This window comes from Geotrypetes seraphini, chromosome 7, assembly GCF_902459505.1.
Source record: "Geotrypetes seraphini chromosome 7, aGeoSer1.1, whole genome shotgun sequence".
In the NCBI taxonomy this organism is placed as follows: Eukaryota; Metazoa; Chordata; class Amphibia; order Gymnophiona; family Dermophiidae; genus Geotrypetes; species Geotrypetes seraphini.
Genome location: NC_047090.1, coordinates 118,328,761 through 118,344,361, shown reverse-complemented (window position 1 = coordinate 118,344,361; position 15,601 = coordinate 118,328,761). Strand labels below are relative to the sequence as shown.

General features: G+C 42.6%; 1 protein-coding gene across 1 annotated transcript in view; it reads left to right on the top strand.

Annotated features, from left to right (window-relative positions):
* RTF1 (RTF1 homolog, Paf1/RNA polymerase II complex component) overlaps positions 1-15,601 on the top strand; it is a 194,326-nt gene that overhangs the window by 33,014 nt on the left and 145,711 nt on the right. Inside the window, exons 4-5 of the mRNA XM_033951754.1 lie at positions 1,824-2,028; positions 12,158-12,278. Coding sequence (XP_033807645.1) covers positions 1,824-2,028; positions 12,158-12,278 — 326 coding nt within the window. The remainder of the gene's footprint in view (positions 1-1,823; positions 2,029-12,157; positions 12,279-15,601) is intronic.

Sequence of the window (15,601 nt, the reverse complement as noted above, 5' to 3'; positions counted from 1 at the left end):
CAGGAAATTCTTTTTCACCAGAAGGGTGGTTGATCGCTGGAATAGTCTTCCACTTCAGGTGATTGAGGCCAGCAGCGTGCCTGATTTTAAGGCCAAATGGGTTCGACACGTGGGATCTATTCGCAAAGTATAGGCAGGGGAGGGTCATTAGGGTGGGCAGACTGGATGGGCCGTGGCCCTTATCTGCCGTCAATTTCTATGTTTCTATGTTTCTATGATCTGGCCTGCTCCTGATCCGACCCTCCCACCGCCGACAAACCTCCCGGTTCCAGCCGCGTAGGCAGCACTTTAAACACGCTGCTTCGTGGCCTTCTACTGCCGATTTCCTCTCCCGCGTCTGTCTCCGATGATGTCATCAGACGCGGCAGAGGAAATCGGCAGTAGAAGGGCACGAAGCAGCATGTTTAAAGTGCTGCCTACACTGCTGGAGCCAGGAGGTTTGTGGAGGGTCAACGGGCGGAGCGGGGCTGCTCTCCACCACTCAGTTGCTGCCACTGGAATGCAAAGAGGACCGCGAGTGTGGGGCAGTTGTAGGCGCGCAGCACTTCCGGCCACGACATACGGAACACGCAAGTAGAAGTGCCCATACGCGGCTTAGAGTTTTATTATAGAGATTATGAATTGCCTTGATGTTTTTATCTGAATAAACCATAACTGTGCTACAAAGGCAGCCACTGCGGTAAAATCCCTGTGTCAACTGCCTAATATGGGAATGGGCAGGATTTGGATGTGACATAGGCAGGTCATTACCATGCACTAGCGGTCAAGAGTTTTAGTAAGTGCAACTATGGTACTGGCTGTCTGGTAGTTCAGCACACTGTCACAGGAAGAAAGGCAGCACAGACTCTAATACCCCCTTTCCCCCACCCCATCCCCGGTAGGGAGGGGGGGCTGTTAGAATTTGTGTGTAGTGGGGCTGGGCTGAAGTGATCCTCCTTTGCTGCTTCATGGGTCTGGTCTGATTCCGAAATGGCACCAATAACCCTCAGTACTGTGAGATGTGATCAGAAGGAGAAGGGGATTGTAGGCTGGGGGTTCGTGGGGGGGAGGGGATTAGAGGCTGGGGAATTGCATCAGAGAATGCAGAGGAAGGATTTGGGATAGTATCGGAGAGTACAAGGAGGGGAGATGGAACATAAACCAGCTGTGCTGCCTCAGCCAGCTCTCAAAATCACAGCACTGGGGCCTGCATTCATGTCTGGGCTGATAGCCTAGGCCTGCAGACTTATTGACCCTGCCATGTTATATGGAGCCCCTATGCTGTATGCCCTGTGCAGTAAATGCAGAGTGGATATTTAGCATTTTAATGCATGTTGATTTTTGCTGTAAACTAACTTTGAAGTAGAGCATGGCAAGGCATAGAATATGGGATAGTATGATGAAAAGATATGAGCATCTTTCAGCGATAACTTAATCTATCTAATCTATATTTCAGCAACTAGTTGTCAATATTTGGATAATATAGATGCTTTATACATGGATGAAGAGAAGCTGAGAAATCAGTTATGGTGATTTTTTTAGTGAATAAGTAAGTTTGAAGGAAGGATAAGCAAGTAGTTCTTTCACTTAGACCATATATTGCATGACAGTATGAAGCATCACCTGGTACATCACAATGCTGCACAGTGATTTTTATATTTTCTTACATTATCCCAGGTGCAGTACAAAGTTTTAGAGAGCAAAATACTTTAGGGTGGATGTAAACAAGTTTTTTGTGCATGGGAGGGTTTTTTTTTTAACCCAGTTTGATGCCTGATTTCCTGAAAACTGTGCTGGGCTAATTAATGCTGTCTCTGCTAATTTTGATAGAACTTCTTTTTCAGGTGAAGTGTCAGATTCTGACAGCAACAGTTCATCCTCCAGCTCCGATTCTGACTCTTCATCTGAGGATGAGGAGTTCCATGATGGTTATGGTGAGGATCTGATGGGAGATGAAGAAGACAGGGCACGGCTGGAACAAATGACAGAAAAAGAGAGGGAGCAGGAGCTGTTTAACCGAATAGAAAAAAGAGAAGTGCTGAAACGACGGTAAGGAGTTGTGTGCACATGTATTAACATGTTTTTTTAAATAGATTATATGGATTTATAGTGGTAAAATCTTTTGTATACTCAAAAGATACAACAACAAAAAAAGATGTATTAAATTAATTTTCAAGTCTTCACAAGCCTGTGAAAGTAATGCTGAAGTAAGCTTTTTGTATTTAGCTTGTACTGCAGAATGGAGATTCTTCTCTCCTGATGATTTCTGTTGTGGGAGACCAATTAGACCATTAAGAGAGTGATAGCCAATAGGAGCTCTCCAGGGACAGAAATATACCTAATGCACCTGAGTTTATGCTGCTTTGATAGTTTTTGGGCTTGCAGTTGGTATATAAAAAATTAACTGCTAGAATTCTTATGAACTATTCTAAATAGTTCATGTTCTACATATTCTGTATGTTAGGCAACACAAGTGACAGAGACTCTGTTACTCTGTGTGACCAGTACAACTGCAAAGAGCTCTGATACAGAAGATGTAGTTATTTCACCTTTTCCTTCAGAGGATAGCCATCAAAGCCATTTACATGGATAAATGACAGCTTACTTGACCTTTTACACACTTGTCTAACTTCTTTCTTCTATTTGACTCCCTAAAGAGCAGGCTCTGTTACATATACACAGAAGTCCATACTTTAGCTGTTGATTCCCACTTCTTGCGAAACTACAGAAGGGTATCACTTTAAGATCTTGAACTCCTCCCTCTCTGCAGTGGAGAACAGCTCTCTCTTTAGTTGTTCCTTCTGTAAGCGAACTCAGAAGGTGTGTTCTAATCTGCTCTGATGCTTTTTATTTTCAGGTATTTTCCCATCAGATTTTTGAATTTCTTCATGACTTTGGTGCTCAGAGGTTCCCTTGGGCTTACTCTGTTGAGGAAAGGACACAGTCCCACGCCCAGGCCAATCTCATTGAGCATCTGTGGAGTAGCCTGCTTTGAGTCCCTTTAGGAGCTTGGGATCTGTCTCCCTGGGAGCAGCTTGCCTGCTGATTTCATCAGATGCTTGAGCACAGGCTGTGGGCCCTTGTGTAATAACCCTTTGGGTATCAGGGAGCCAGCTGTATAGTTTTCCCCCCTGTCACTATGTGAGGAATCTTGGTGGTGGGAGTCGATGGTCGTGATCTGTCAAACCAGCAGCCAGAAGAATTTCTTCAGTGATCAAGGTCTGACAATTTCTGAGGCAAAAATCCTTTCCCTGCAGACGGGCTGATTCATGCTAGCAAGCACCAAAAGTTACAGTGAGTACTCCCATAATTCCCTATAGAGAAAATTTTTTGGGGGGGGAGTCTGTAAATTTCATTTTTAGAGGTTTCTGGGGTTAGGATTTGTTTCCCCCTCCTCCAAAACCCTAAAATCGCTATTTTTTGATTTAGCACCAAAGGCCCATTTTGGCAAGTTTTTCTTGACAGTGGCCATCTTGGATATTTAGCAATCTTTTAAAAATATTATTTGTTTTTATTTACCTCAAATACACTAGATTTTACTAGATGGCCCAAGCCATTCTAGTCTCGGATCCTAGGTTTTTTACGCAGAGTTGCTGGTTGAGGAGCAGCTGTGGGGTGCAAGAGGAAGGGGCATGTAGGAGTGTTATATCATTGTCCTTTCAAAGGCTTAAGGCCTGGATAGGTCTAACACCATTTTATGGAATCCATCTTTGCTGAGCCATAAGGAAGTTTGATGAATCAGCTCTTTTGAAGCAGAGACTATGGATTTTGCTGTGCTACAGAGTTTGGCTTTGCCTTTGCCTACATTTACTCTTCCAAGGCCTTAGAACCCCCAACATCCTGGAAATTCTGGCATAAAGGAAGAAATCCTGCTAAGTTGACCCAAGCAGTGATGCGGCGAAATGCAAGTGCATGGTGGTGGTTGAATCTCCTCTTTCACAGTTTGGGGTTGTGCAAGGAGTCTCGGGTCCCCCAATGCAAGGAAGGCTTCTCTGATTTTGCCAACCTCTTATGGAAAGCCTGCTTAATAGGACCAGGAAGCATTGTGCTGCCTAAGAGCATGCTGGCTCCACCTCAGGGAAATCTTTCTCCCAGGCAGGAATCCCCATCTCATACCATGTCATCTCCTGGTGTCAGTGACCCTTCTGAAGTCCCTTTCCATGCCTTTATTATCACAGAGCTTTTCTGGATGATTTAGGATTCCTGACAGGGTCCAGTGGCCAAGGGGCAAAAGTGGCAGTGGATCATGGTGATGATCCCTGAGTACGTCGCCTTTTTCAGATCATCTTCATTTCCCATATCATATCTGACATCCTCTCAATGTTGAAGCTCAATGCCCAGCAGCCCACCACCTCGCAGTGCTCCGTCATGTGTGGCACTAATGAAAAGACACACTTTTTTACTTCTCATCCAGGTATCACCTCCTTAGTCACTAACCAATGGGAGGCGACTGAGGGCTCTCTAAGGGTGGCCAAAGCTATGTCTTTGCTCTATCCTATACCTCCGGACTTTCAACAACTGTTTGTTCAGCAACGGAAATAAATTCCCAGTAGCCATAAAGTAGCTTAGCTTTCTCCTGGGTGGATTCTAGAGCAGTTTCCCCTGAGGAAATTTGTAGAGTGGCCACATGGTCCTCTCTACATTCCTTCATAAAGTTTTATAGGATGGATGTAGTGGCCAAATTGTATACCATGTTCAGATCTTCAGAACTTTCTGCAGGCTCATCTGTCTTGCCCTAGATTCTGAGAGACTGCTTTGGTATGTCCCACAGGTTCAAGAATAATATGCCTATTGCACTAAAAGGGAAGATTAGGTACTTACCTTGATAATCATCTCTCTAATAAATAGAAACATCATTCTAGCTTGCTTGCTGTCTGACATGTCCATATTACCAGATATCTTATTTCTTTCCTCTGTTCAGCAAAGTCAAGGAAAAAAAATATCAGGGGGTATCTTTCAGGTTGCACTCAGGTAGGTGGCTTGTTCATACCATCTTATTATATATTCAAAGTTTCATGATTATTTTGTGTTAAATATAAGCAGAACAGACTTGTTTCTCGTGGAGACTCTTCGTACCCCTCCATGTTATGGTTTCTTCTTAAGGGCTGACCATGTGCTTTGATACGAACTGTGGAGTTACAGGATAGCCTAGCAGTGATGGCTAACCTTTTTGAGCCCGAGTGCCCAAACTGCCGCACAAAACCAAAGAATTTCCTCAAAGTGCCAGCACGTCAATTAAACCTTAATAACAAGATTTTAGTATCTAAAAACTCTTTATAAAGTTGCCTGAACTATGTAACATCATTTTTAAAGGTTGGAATATTTGTATTGTCAGAGAATCAATTTGATTCACAATCCTTTGGTTTTCATTTCAATTTATTGGCAATTTATAATGTTTTAATGATTTCATTCATGGGCCGAATACACACATACTTTTCTCTGTCGAGCACTCTTTGACCAAAAGATTTGTAAGCCTGCAACCACGTCAAGGTAGACTCTTTCAGCAGCTCCCCTCCCTCCCCCTTACCTTTGTGGCCAAGTCAAAATGATCTACCAACAATAAAATTTTAAAAACACAAAGCACGCTGTACGCAGAGAAAATGTTAATTATCATTTATATTCTGCGGGTTTTCAAAGAGGTCAAGGCAGATGACTTTATGCAATGTCAGTAACAACTATACAAAAATAGACAAATATTCCCCCTCCCTTTTTACTAAACCGCGATAGCGGTTTTTAGCGCAGGGACCTGCGCTGAATGCCCCACGCTGCTCTTGAAGCTCATAGGCTCCCTGCGCTAAAAAACGCTATTGCGGTTTAGTAAAAGGGGGCCATAGTGCAAAATATAGACAGCATATATAAATTCTCAAAACGGACACATTTTGATCACTAAATTGAAAATAAAATCATTTTTCTACCTTTGGTAATTTCATCAGTCTCTGGTTGCACTTTATTCTTCTGACTGTGCATCCAATATTTCTTCCCTTTTTTCAGCCTCCTGTATGTTATGTTATTTATTTCTTATATACCGCTAAATCTGTTAAGTTCTAAGCGGTTTACAGAGAAATATACATTAAATATTCAATAAAGGATATAATAAAATAATATAAATAAATAAAGAATGGGTACTTTGAAATTCCCTTACTGTCCCGAAGGCTCACAATCTAACTAAAGTACCAAGGACAAATAAATTAGCAAGTAGTAGATAGGAAAATAAAGATAGCGGAAATGAGATATAAAGCTTCCAACAAGAATACATAAAACTCTCAATATTATACTGTTAAAAAACAAAGCGTACATATCAAAGTAATAAAGTAATGGAAAGAAATTGATTAAATAGAAAATAATTTTAAGAATTAATCAAATATAGGAAGAAAATAAGCATTTGAAGTGAGAGGAAAAGAAAAGGTAGAGGACGGCATATGAGAAAATTTTAAATGAAAACTAGACAAAATAAATAAAAAGAAATAGATATAATATGCATAGTAGAACAAAAGTCAAGAAGGACGTGACTTATTTCCCTCAGTCATCAATGTTATCGTCTCCAGAGCTTTAGTTGTTTCAGCCAGGCAACCACCATCAAGTATGCTTCCTCTCCTCCAGACCTCATTCCCTCCCCAAACTTTTTCTTTGTTTCACCCTGCCCCCTTCTTTCTTTTTCTCTCTCTCCATACCCCCTTTCATTCTGTATGTCTGTCTTTCTCTCTCTCTCCGTGCCCCATTTTTCTTTGTTTCACCCAGCCCTCTTTCTTTTTTTTTTTCTGGCTCCCTGTCCCCCCCTTTCTTTCTTTCTCCTTGCCCTCCCCTATGCCACCACCATTGGGAAAATGCTGCCACCGCCACTGGGGAATAGGCTGCCACTGCCGCTATCGGGAACAGGCCGGCGCCGAGTTCGCCCTGCTTCTCTTCCCCGCGGGGCCGACCAACTCTCGCCACTCGACGTCAATTCTAACATCGGAGATGACGTTCTGGGCCAGCAAGGCAGCGATTGGCTGGCCCAGAACGTCCTCTCCGACATCAGAATTGACGCGGGTGGCGAGAGTTGGTCGGCCCCACAGGGAAAAGCAGGGAGAACTTGGCACCGGCCTGTTCCCAATGGCGGCGGTGGCATTCAAGTGGCTAAAGAGACGCAGTTTGCCAGCCTAGGGAGAACACTGGAGGGTGGCCAGCTGTGCACCCCCTTGGGGCGTAAAACCGGGGCAGACCGCCCCCACCCCCACCTTGGTATGCCACTGTCTGTACCTCACTCCCTCCCTATGACCAAAAATTCTCCTTTATTCTATTCCCCGTGTACACAACCATCTCTTTCCCTCCCTTCCTCTCTCCCAAGTCCTTGCCTTCTGTGTCCAAAAACCCATTCCCTCCCCCACCTCAGCATCTCTTTCCCTCCTTTCCTCTCTCCCAAGTTCATGCCTTCTGTGTGCAAAAACCCATTCCCTCCCCCACCTCAGCATCTCTTTCCCTCCCTTCCTCTCTCCCAAGTCCATGCCTTGTGTCCAAAATGCACTCCCTCCCCCTTTTGTGTTCCCCGTTTGCCTCCCAGCCCATCTTAGCAACTTTCTCAGCAAAATGTAGCTCGAGCCGCGTAGGCTTGTCTTCTATTTCCTGCCTGTCCTGCCGCGCACACATAGCCGACCAGAAGTCTTCCCCGACGTCAGCGCTGACGTCAGAGGGCGGGCTTTGCTTAAGCCCTCCCACCGACGTCAGCGCTGACGGGGAAGATTTCCGATCGGCTGTGTGAGCGGCAGGGCAGTCGGAGTAGAAGACGAGCCTCGCGGCTCGAGTTATATTTAACCCCGCGGGTCCCCCATCGTCCCCGTTCAGCTCTCTCTCCTGTGACCCCCTGGTAGTACTGCCCTGATGGCGGCCCTGCGCGTGCCAACTGCAAGGCCTTCGCGTGCCACAGTTGGCACGCGTGCCATAGGTTCGCCATCGCTGGCCTAGAGTGAGGGGAGGTGGAGAAGAAAAAATGTAAATGAGGCTCTCTATACCAGATCTACCAATCAGAGATGCACAACCCACAGGTTCAAGAATGTGTCTGTTTACTAGAAAGAAGATTATCAAGGTAAGTACCTCATTTTCTCCCCCTTTTACAAAACCAAGATAGCGGTTTTTAGCACAGGCCCACAACGCTCATAGGAACTCTGGTGAAGGGTGTGGAGAATGTCATGCTGGATTTCTGCTAATCCTGCTGGAGACTTCAGATTGCCAGTTCAGTGTCCCCTTGGATGCCGAAACTAGGATCCTTGTTGGGACTTGAATTTTTTTGAATAAAGACAATTTTCCTTGGCTGATTGAATTCCTCCCTTGCTTCTCCTGCTGTACAGGTTTAGAATTCACCATTCTGGACGTTTTGCCAACTCTGCCCTGCTTTCTGTTCCCAGGGTCCCCTGCTGGTTGAGGCACACTATGATAACCCCTTTCACGTAGGGTATACCCCATACTTGTACTGTTTTTCCTTTGTAGTGGCCCCTTTAACTTTTGATTAACAGAGCAAAAGCAAAAAGCCATAAATAGTGCATATTACTTTGACTGTGTGACCAGAGAATTGGATAGAGGGAGAGCTCTAGATATGGTGTATTTAAATTTTAGGAAAGCCTTTGACAGTATTCTACACAAGCATATAATAAATAAACTGAGTGCCCTCGGTATGGGGTCAAGTGACAGACTGGGTCAGGAACTAGTTGAGTGGAAGGAAACAGAGGGTAGTGGTGCATGGAGATATCTGTGAGGAAAGGGATGCTATCAGTAGAGTGCATCAAGGTTTGTTTTTTTGGGCATGTTTTTTTAACATTTTTGAAAACAATATTGCTGAAGAGCTGTCAGGTAAGATTTGCTTCTTTGTTGCAGATTTTAGTATCATCCGCAGAGTAGACACCCCTGATGGTATGAATAACATGAGGAAGAACCTAGCCAAGCTTGAAGAATGGTCTGAAATTTGGCAGCTAAAAAAATACACGGTCATGCATTTTGGCTGCAAAAACGCAAGGGAACGGTTCAGTTTAGGGGGTGAAAAACTTTTGTGCACGAAAAAGAAGCAAGACTTGGGTGTGATAGTACTTGATGATCTTAAGATGGCCAAACAGGTTGAAAAGGTGACGGTGAAAGCTAGAAGGATTCTAGGGTTCATAGGGAGAGGTATGGCCAGCAGGAAAAAGGAGGAATTAATGCCCCTGTATAAGACTCTGGTGAGATCTTGTTTAGAATACTGTGTACATTTCTTGAGATTGCACCTTCATAAAGATATAAACAGGTTGGATTTGATTCAGAGGAAGGCTACTAAAATGGTTGGTAGCCTTCATCAATGGAATCACGCTAAAAGAATTAAGGCGGCTTCAAATAATTCAAAATACCACAATAAAAATTATCACTAAAACAAAGAAATTTGACCATGTAACACCTCTCTTACAGAAAAGCACACTGGCTGTCCATATAACATCTAGAATCACTTACAAAATAGCCTTACTAACTTTCAAAGTAAAAATGGTTAAAGCCCCACTATTTTTAGAAAGATTATTTATCGCTTACACTCTTGCAAGAGCCTTAAGATGGGAGGATAAAAATTTACATTCTGTTCCATCTCTAATGGCGAGATCCTAACAAGAACAGTAGCAGAACGTGACTTAGGGGTGATTGTCAGTGAGGACATGAAGAATGCCAATCAGGTGGAGCAAGCTTCATCCAAGGCTAGACAAATCATAGGTTGCATACGCAGGAGTTTCGTCAGCCGTAAGCCTGAAGTCATTATGCCATTGTATAGATACATGATGAGACCCCATCTGGAATACTGTGTGCAATTCTGGAGGCCGCATTACTGCAAGGATATGCTGAGACTGGAGTCGGTCCAGAGAATGGACACCTGGATGGTCTCGGGACTCAAGGATCTCCCGTATGAGGAACGTCTAGATAAATTACAGCTATACTTACTCGAGGAACACAGAGAGAGGGGAGACATGATCGAGGCGTTCAAGTATCTCACGGGCCGCATCAAGGTGGAAGAAGATATCTTCTTTTTCAAGGGTCCCATGGCAACAAGAGGGCATCCGTGGAAAATCAGGGGCAGGAAACTGCACGGTGACACCAGAAAATTCTTTTTCACTGAAAGGATGGTTGATCGCTGGAATAGTCTTCCCAGGTGATTGAGGCCAGCAGCGTGCCTGATTTTAAGGCCAAATGGGTTCTACACGTGGGATCTATTCACAGAGAAAGGTAGGGGAGAATCATTAGGGTGGGCAGACTAGATGGGCCGTGGCCCTTATCTGCTGTCTATTTCTATGTTTCTATGTTTAAGATTCATTAACATACAGCGGGACACCATCTTCTCAGTCACGGCCTCCCAAATCAGGAACTCATTCCGGTACACTTAAAGGAGGAAAAAATTCCTTAATAGATTCAAAGGAAAATAAAAATAATTTTTGTTTAGACGCATTTGAATCCTAAAACTTCACATGAGGCCTCTCTTTAAAAAAACAAAAACAGCAACCTTATGTCATTCCCTTATATGTTCTTTTTTTTTCTATAATTCATTGTAGTTCCTCTAACCCCCCATCCCCCTCCATGCTTCCTTTTGTTTGGGTAAGTCTCTGTCTATGTCTTTGGTCACCAAAATGTTGTTCTTCCTTCTTTTTTTAAAAAATTGTACATCGCTTAGAAATTCAGATAATGCAGTTTCATCAAATATTTTATTAAACTTGAAACTTGATCATAAGTCGTACGGGGATAGACTTAAAAGATCTCAATATGTATACTTTGGAGGAAAAGCGGGAGAGGGAAGATATGATAGAGATGTTAAAAGCGTGAGAGGAGAGATGTGATAGAGATGTTTAACCTATGTGGCATAAATGCGCATGAGGCTAATCTTTCTTTTGATTGGAAGCTCCGGAATGAAAGGGCATAGGATAAAGTTAAGAGGCTTAGTAGCAATCTAAAGAAATACTTTTTTACAGAAAGGATGGTAGATGCATGGAATAGTCTCCCAACAGAAGTGGTGGAGACACAGTGTCTGAGTTCAAGAAGGCATGGGACAGGCACATGGGATCTCTTAGGGATGTAGTGGATGGGCCATTTGGCTCTATCTGCCAGCTTATTTCTATTTTCTGCTCTCAAATAACCAGTAATTGCCCACATGTCTCTTAACTTTTGCAATGTGATCCCTGCTAAAAATTCATAATGCTGTGTTATTACCACAGGATCATCTGTATCTGTTGGGCTTGCTTTCTGCTGGAACTGAAAACAGATAGGGCTGGGTTCTATAAACAGCAACTAACAGCGCCTACATTGTAGATGCTATTGGGAGTGGTTGTCAAATTAACTGCTAGGTACCACTTAGTGGCACCTAAGCAAACTTAGGCATCGCTAGGCATCCTAGACATAGGTGCCACACCATTAGGCCAGCTTTTCACTATGTCTGATGTCTGTCACTAGGCCTGCCTGCCCTGTGACCTGTCCCAGCCTACCACTAGACCACCAGAGGGGGGTACAGGGTGCAGAGCCTGGCAAGGAGTGTGGAGTTGGGTGCAGAGCCTGGCAGGGAGAATTTGGTTCACAATGGGGGGGGGGGGGGGGGGGGTTCTAATTTTCCTCCTCTAAATCTAGGGTGTGTATTATGGTCAGGTGCATCTTATGGAGCGAAAAATATGATATAATGTAGAGATTATTAATATAGTTAGACTTTATACAAAAAAATTGGACTTATGAGGATTGGCATGAGCAGGTTTTGAAGAATATTTGATTAATACTCACATTCTGATGGTCCACAAAAAATATTTTCAAGATCTAAATAGTCCATGAAAGTATAATTGATATATGTTGGTGGTTACTTTCATGGTTAAGTAATTATAAGCATAATTTTGAGAACAGCTATGTCCAGATCTTACATTAATTGGTAGAAGCAGCATTGAAAATTATTTTGGAAGAATGTATTCTGCTCCTGCTATATTTGACTTTTACATGAGAGATGTAACGTATGTTTATAACAGTCGTACTACTGTGTTGATTTGTGTACCTGCAAATTGTATAATGTTGTAATATTTTAACAATGTTTTAAAATATACTTGTAATTTAATTACCCAAGGCATGGGTAATTAAATTTGAATACATTTGTAGGGATCATTCCAGGTTAGCAAACTCCTAGCAATTTGGTTTCCTTGATTATTAGCATTCTCTTTTCTGTCACTGCCAGATTTGAAATAAAAAAGAAGCTAGAAACAGCAAAAAAGAAAGAAAAGAAAGAGAAGAAGAAAAAGAAGAAACAAGAGGAAGAGCAAGAGAAGAAGAAACTCACCCAGATTCAAGAATCCCAGGTAGGAGAGAGATGGCGCTCGAACATCACAACCACAGGATGACTTCTGGTGCTGGCTAACAAATCTTCCAGTAACTGTTAATACATGGGCCAGGGGAAAGTGTTTCTGTAATGGATTAGCATTGGAACTGTGCAGACTTTTCATTTTAGGTCTTTCCAAGGGTTTAAAAAAAAAAAAAAATTTTGTCAGGGTTTATTTTTTTCTTCATTGAGAAACTTAGTTCTTGCCAATTTTCTTTCCTTTTAGTCACAACAGATCAGTCCAGAACTTTTGAGCTATGTTCTTCTACCAGCTGGTAGAAGTACAAAATTTAGCTTTGCCTAGGCAGTGTGCAACTGTTCCACTTTAGTATCTCAATAACAATGCAATTGTTTATTCAAGATTTTGTTATATCCATCTCCTTCCTCCTTAAAACAACTTTAAGGTAATGGAAAAGACTCCCAAGAATAAACAACAATTAAAGGTACTTATTGTATTTGACAAAGGACAGTGAAAAATTGTAAAAGGACCCTGTGAAACTAGGAGACTGGGCATCAAAATGTCAGATGACATTTAATGTGAGCAAATGCAAAATGATTAATGTGGGAAAGAGGAGCCCAAACTATAGCTGCGTGATGCGAGGTTCCACATTAGGAGTCGCTGCCCAAGGAAAGGATCAGGAAGTCATTGTTGAGGATATATTGAAATCCTCAGCTTAGTGTATGTCAGCGGCTAAGAAAGCAAAGAGAATGTTAGAAATTATTAGGAAAGAAATGGAAAACAAAGATGAAAATGTTATAATGCCCTTGAAAATGTTATAATGCCCTTGTATCGCTCAATGGTACGGCTGCATCTAAAATACTGTGTGCAATTCTGGTTGCCGTATCTCAAAAAAGATATAATGGAATTAGAAAAGGTACATAGAAGGGTGATGAAAATTATAAAAGGGATGGGATGACTTCCCTATCAGGAAAGGCTAAAATGCTAGGGCTCTTCAGCTTGGAGAAGAGACGACTCAGGGGTGAAATGATTGAGGTCTATAAAATAATGAGAAGTGGAAAGGGTAGATGTGGATCACTTGTTTACTCTTTCTAAAACACTAGGACTAGGGAGCATGCAATGAAGCTACTAAGTAGTAGATTTAAAACAAACCAGAGAAAATAGTTCTTTACACACAACGTGTAATTAAACTCTGGAATTCATTGCTGGAAAATGTGGTGAAATCAGCAGGGTTTAAAAAAGGCTTGGATAATTTCCTAAAAGAGAAGTCCATAGGCCATTATTGAGATGGCTTGGGGAAATCCACTGCTTCCCAAGACCAAATTCTCATCCTGGTGAAGCAGCACTTCACACATTGGACTGTAAACATGCTCTTGCTTATTATCTATACCTCACAGAACTGCCACTCAACTGTTCCTGTCTTTTTATCCAAACAGTCTTGGAGCGCCTGTGATTAAAAGTACAATCTCCACATGGCTGGTGGACTGTATCACTTTTAGCTATGATCGGACTGGGCTGACACTGGAAGGCCTCATCACTGTATGTAAAGTTCAAGCAATGGCAACTTCAGTAGCTCATCTCCGTTCTACTCCCATTGAGGACATCTGTAAAGCACTAAAAGCAGCCACCTGGTCCTCAAAGTCACACCTTCACATCCCACTACTGTCTGGAGAATCTTTCTAGACAGGATAGTTGGTTCAGCCAAGCAATTCTACAAAATTTATTCTCTGTTTAAATGACACCTTCCATCCAACCCTTTGTATTTCTCCAGGTTCACATATGACCTTGGCAGCTAGGGAATCCCAGATGTGAGAATATGCTGCCTGCTTGTCCTTGGATAAAGAAGAGCTACTTACCTGTAACTGGTGTTATCCAGGGACAGCAGGCAGATATTCTCACAACCCTCTCACCATTCCTAGTTGGCTTCTTAGCTTTTTTGATGAACTGATGGTCCCACAAACCGACGTTGAGTAAGAAGACACCAGCGTATGCGCAGCACAGATGGACTCAAGACTGAAAAGTTTTAAAGTGACAGTACACATTTAGCACTGTCCATACCTGGCTCCATGGATAACGTCACCCACTTGTGAGAATATCTGCCTGCTGTCCTTGGACAGCATTTGTCACAAGTAAGTAACTGTGCTCTTAAGATTGTGAAACATAATGAACTCAAATGAGGCCAAATTGTAATGTGAAAATAGGCCTCTCTGATGTCTAAAGTGGTAAGAAACTTGCTGGGCTGGATCAAGGGTAATCACTGAATGCAGAGTCCCCATCCTAGAATCAGTTACCCAAAGAGTGTGGTTTACTTACTTGAGATCCAGAATAGGCTTGAATGTGGCTTCCTTTTTGGGAACTGCAAAATAAATGATTTGGTCTTGATCCCAATTTGACTTGGAACTGATTTTGTTTACTGCTCCCAGGTCCAGTAGGCCATGCAATGTGGATTGGACTGCATGCCTCTTGGCTGGAGCCCTGCAAGGAGATTCCAAGAAGAAATCTTCAAGTAGGTAGTTAAATTCTAGTTTGTAACCCTCTCTGATCTTCAGCACCCACTAGTCTGAAGTTATTTGGGTCCACTTGTTGAGAAACCTGTTAGGTGTCCACCTATCAAGACTTCCGAGGAGTGGACCTGGACCCCATCATTGTGAAGCACAGGGGGCACTTTAAGAATGGGAGAGTTGGCCCGAGACCCTCTTTTCTCTTTAAAAAGAGCAAAAGGAGACTTATTTTCTGCAAAAATCTGAATCTTTGAAAATAGTAAGGTTAGGGGACTCATGTGTTTTGATACACCACCTTTGAGTGCTACAACCAAAGTGGTTTACAATGACTTGGCTGATAATGGTTGGTATCACTGAACCACATAAGGTTGGGAGGAATTAAAGGAGGTTTTAGGTTTATATTTTGGTAAAAAACTGATTCTTAATACATTTTTAAACAGCTACGCAAGGTCCTCACCAAATAATAATCTTCCCCTAAAAGGTAATTTACTGAGCTTAAATTTGGAATCTGTTTTCTGAGCCACTAGAGTCCTAGCAGAAATTGTGAGCACATCATAAAGACTGTCTACCTAATAGACCAAGCCCATCTCCAGAGCTGGGAAATCTAGAGGAGGTTGAGAATCTTATTATTGAGAGAAATCACTTGCTTGCTGAATTAAATGGAGACGAGCCCTGGTGAAACAAGATCCTCACACAGGAACCTGGATGCCTAATACCTTATCTCAAAAGATAATGTCAAGGAGGCCTCAGTTCTACGACCCTTTAAGAGCTGTGCTGAATATCTTTAAGAGCTGGAAGTTTGTTTGTGACAGGTTACCAAAGAATCCATTGCAGGCAATTTGA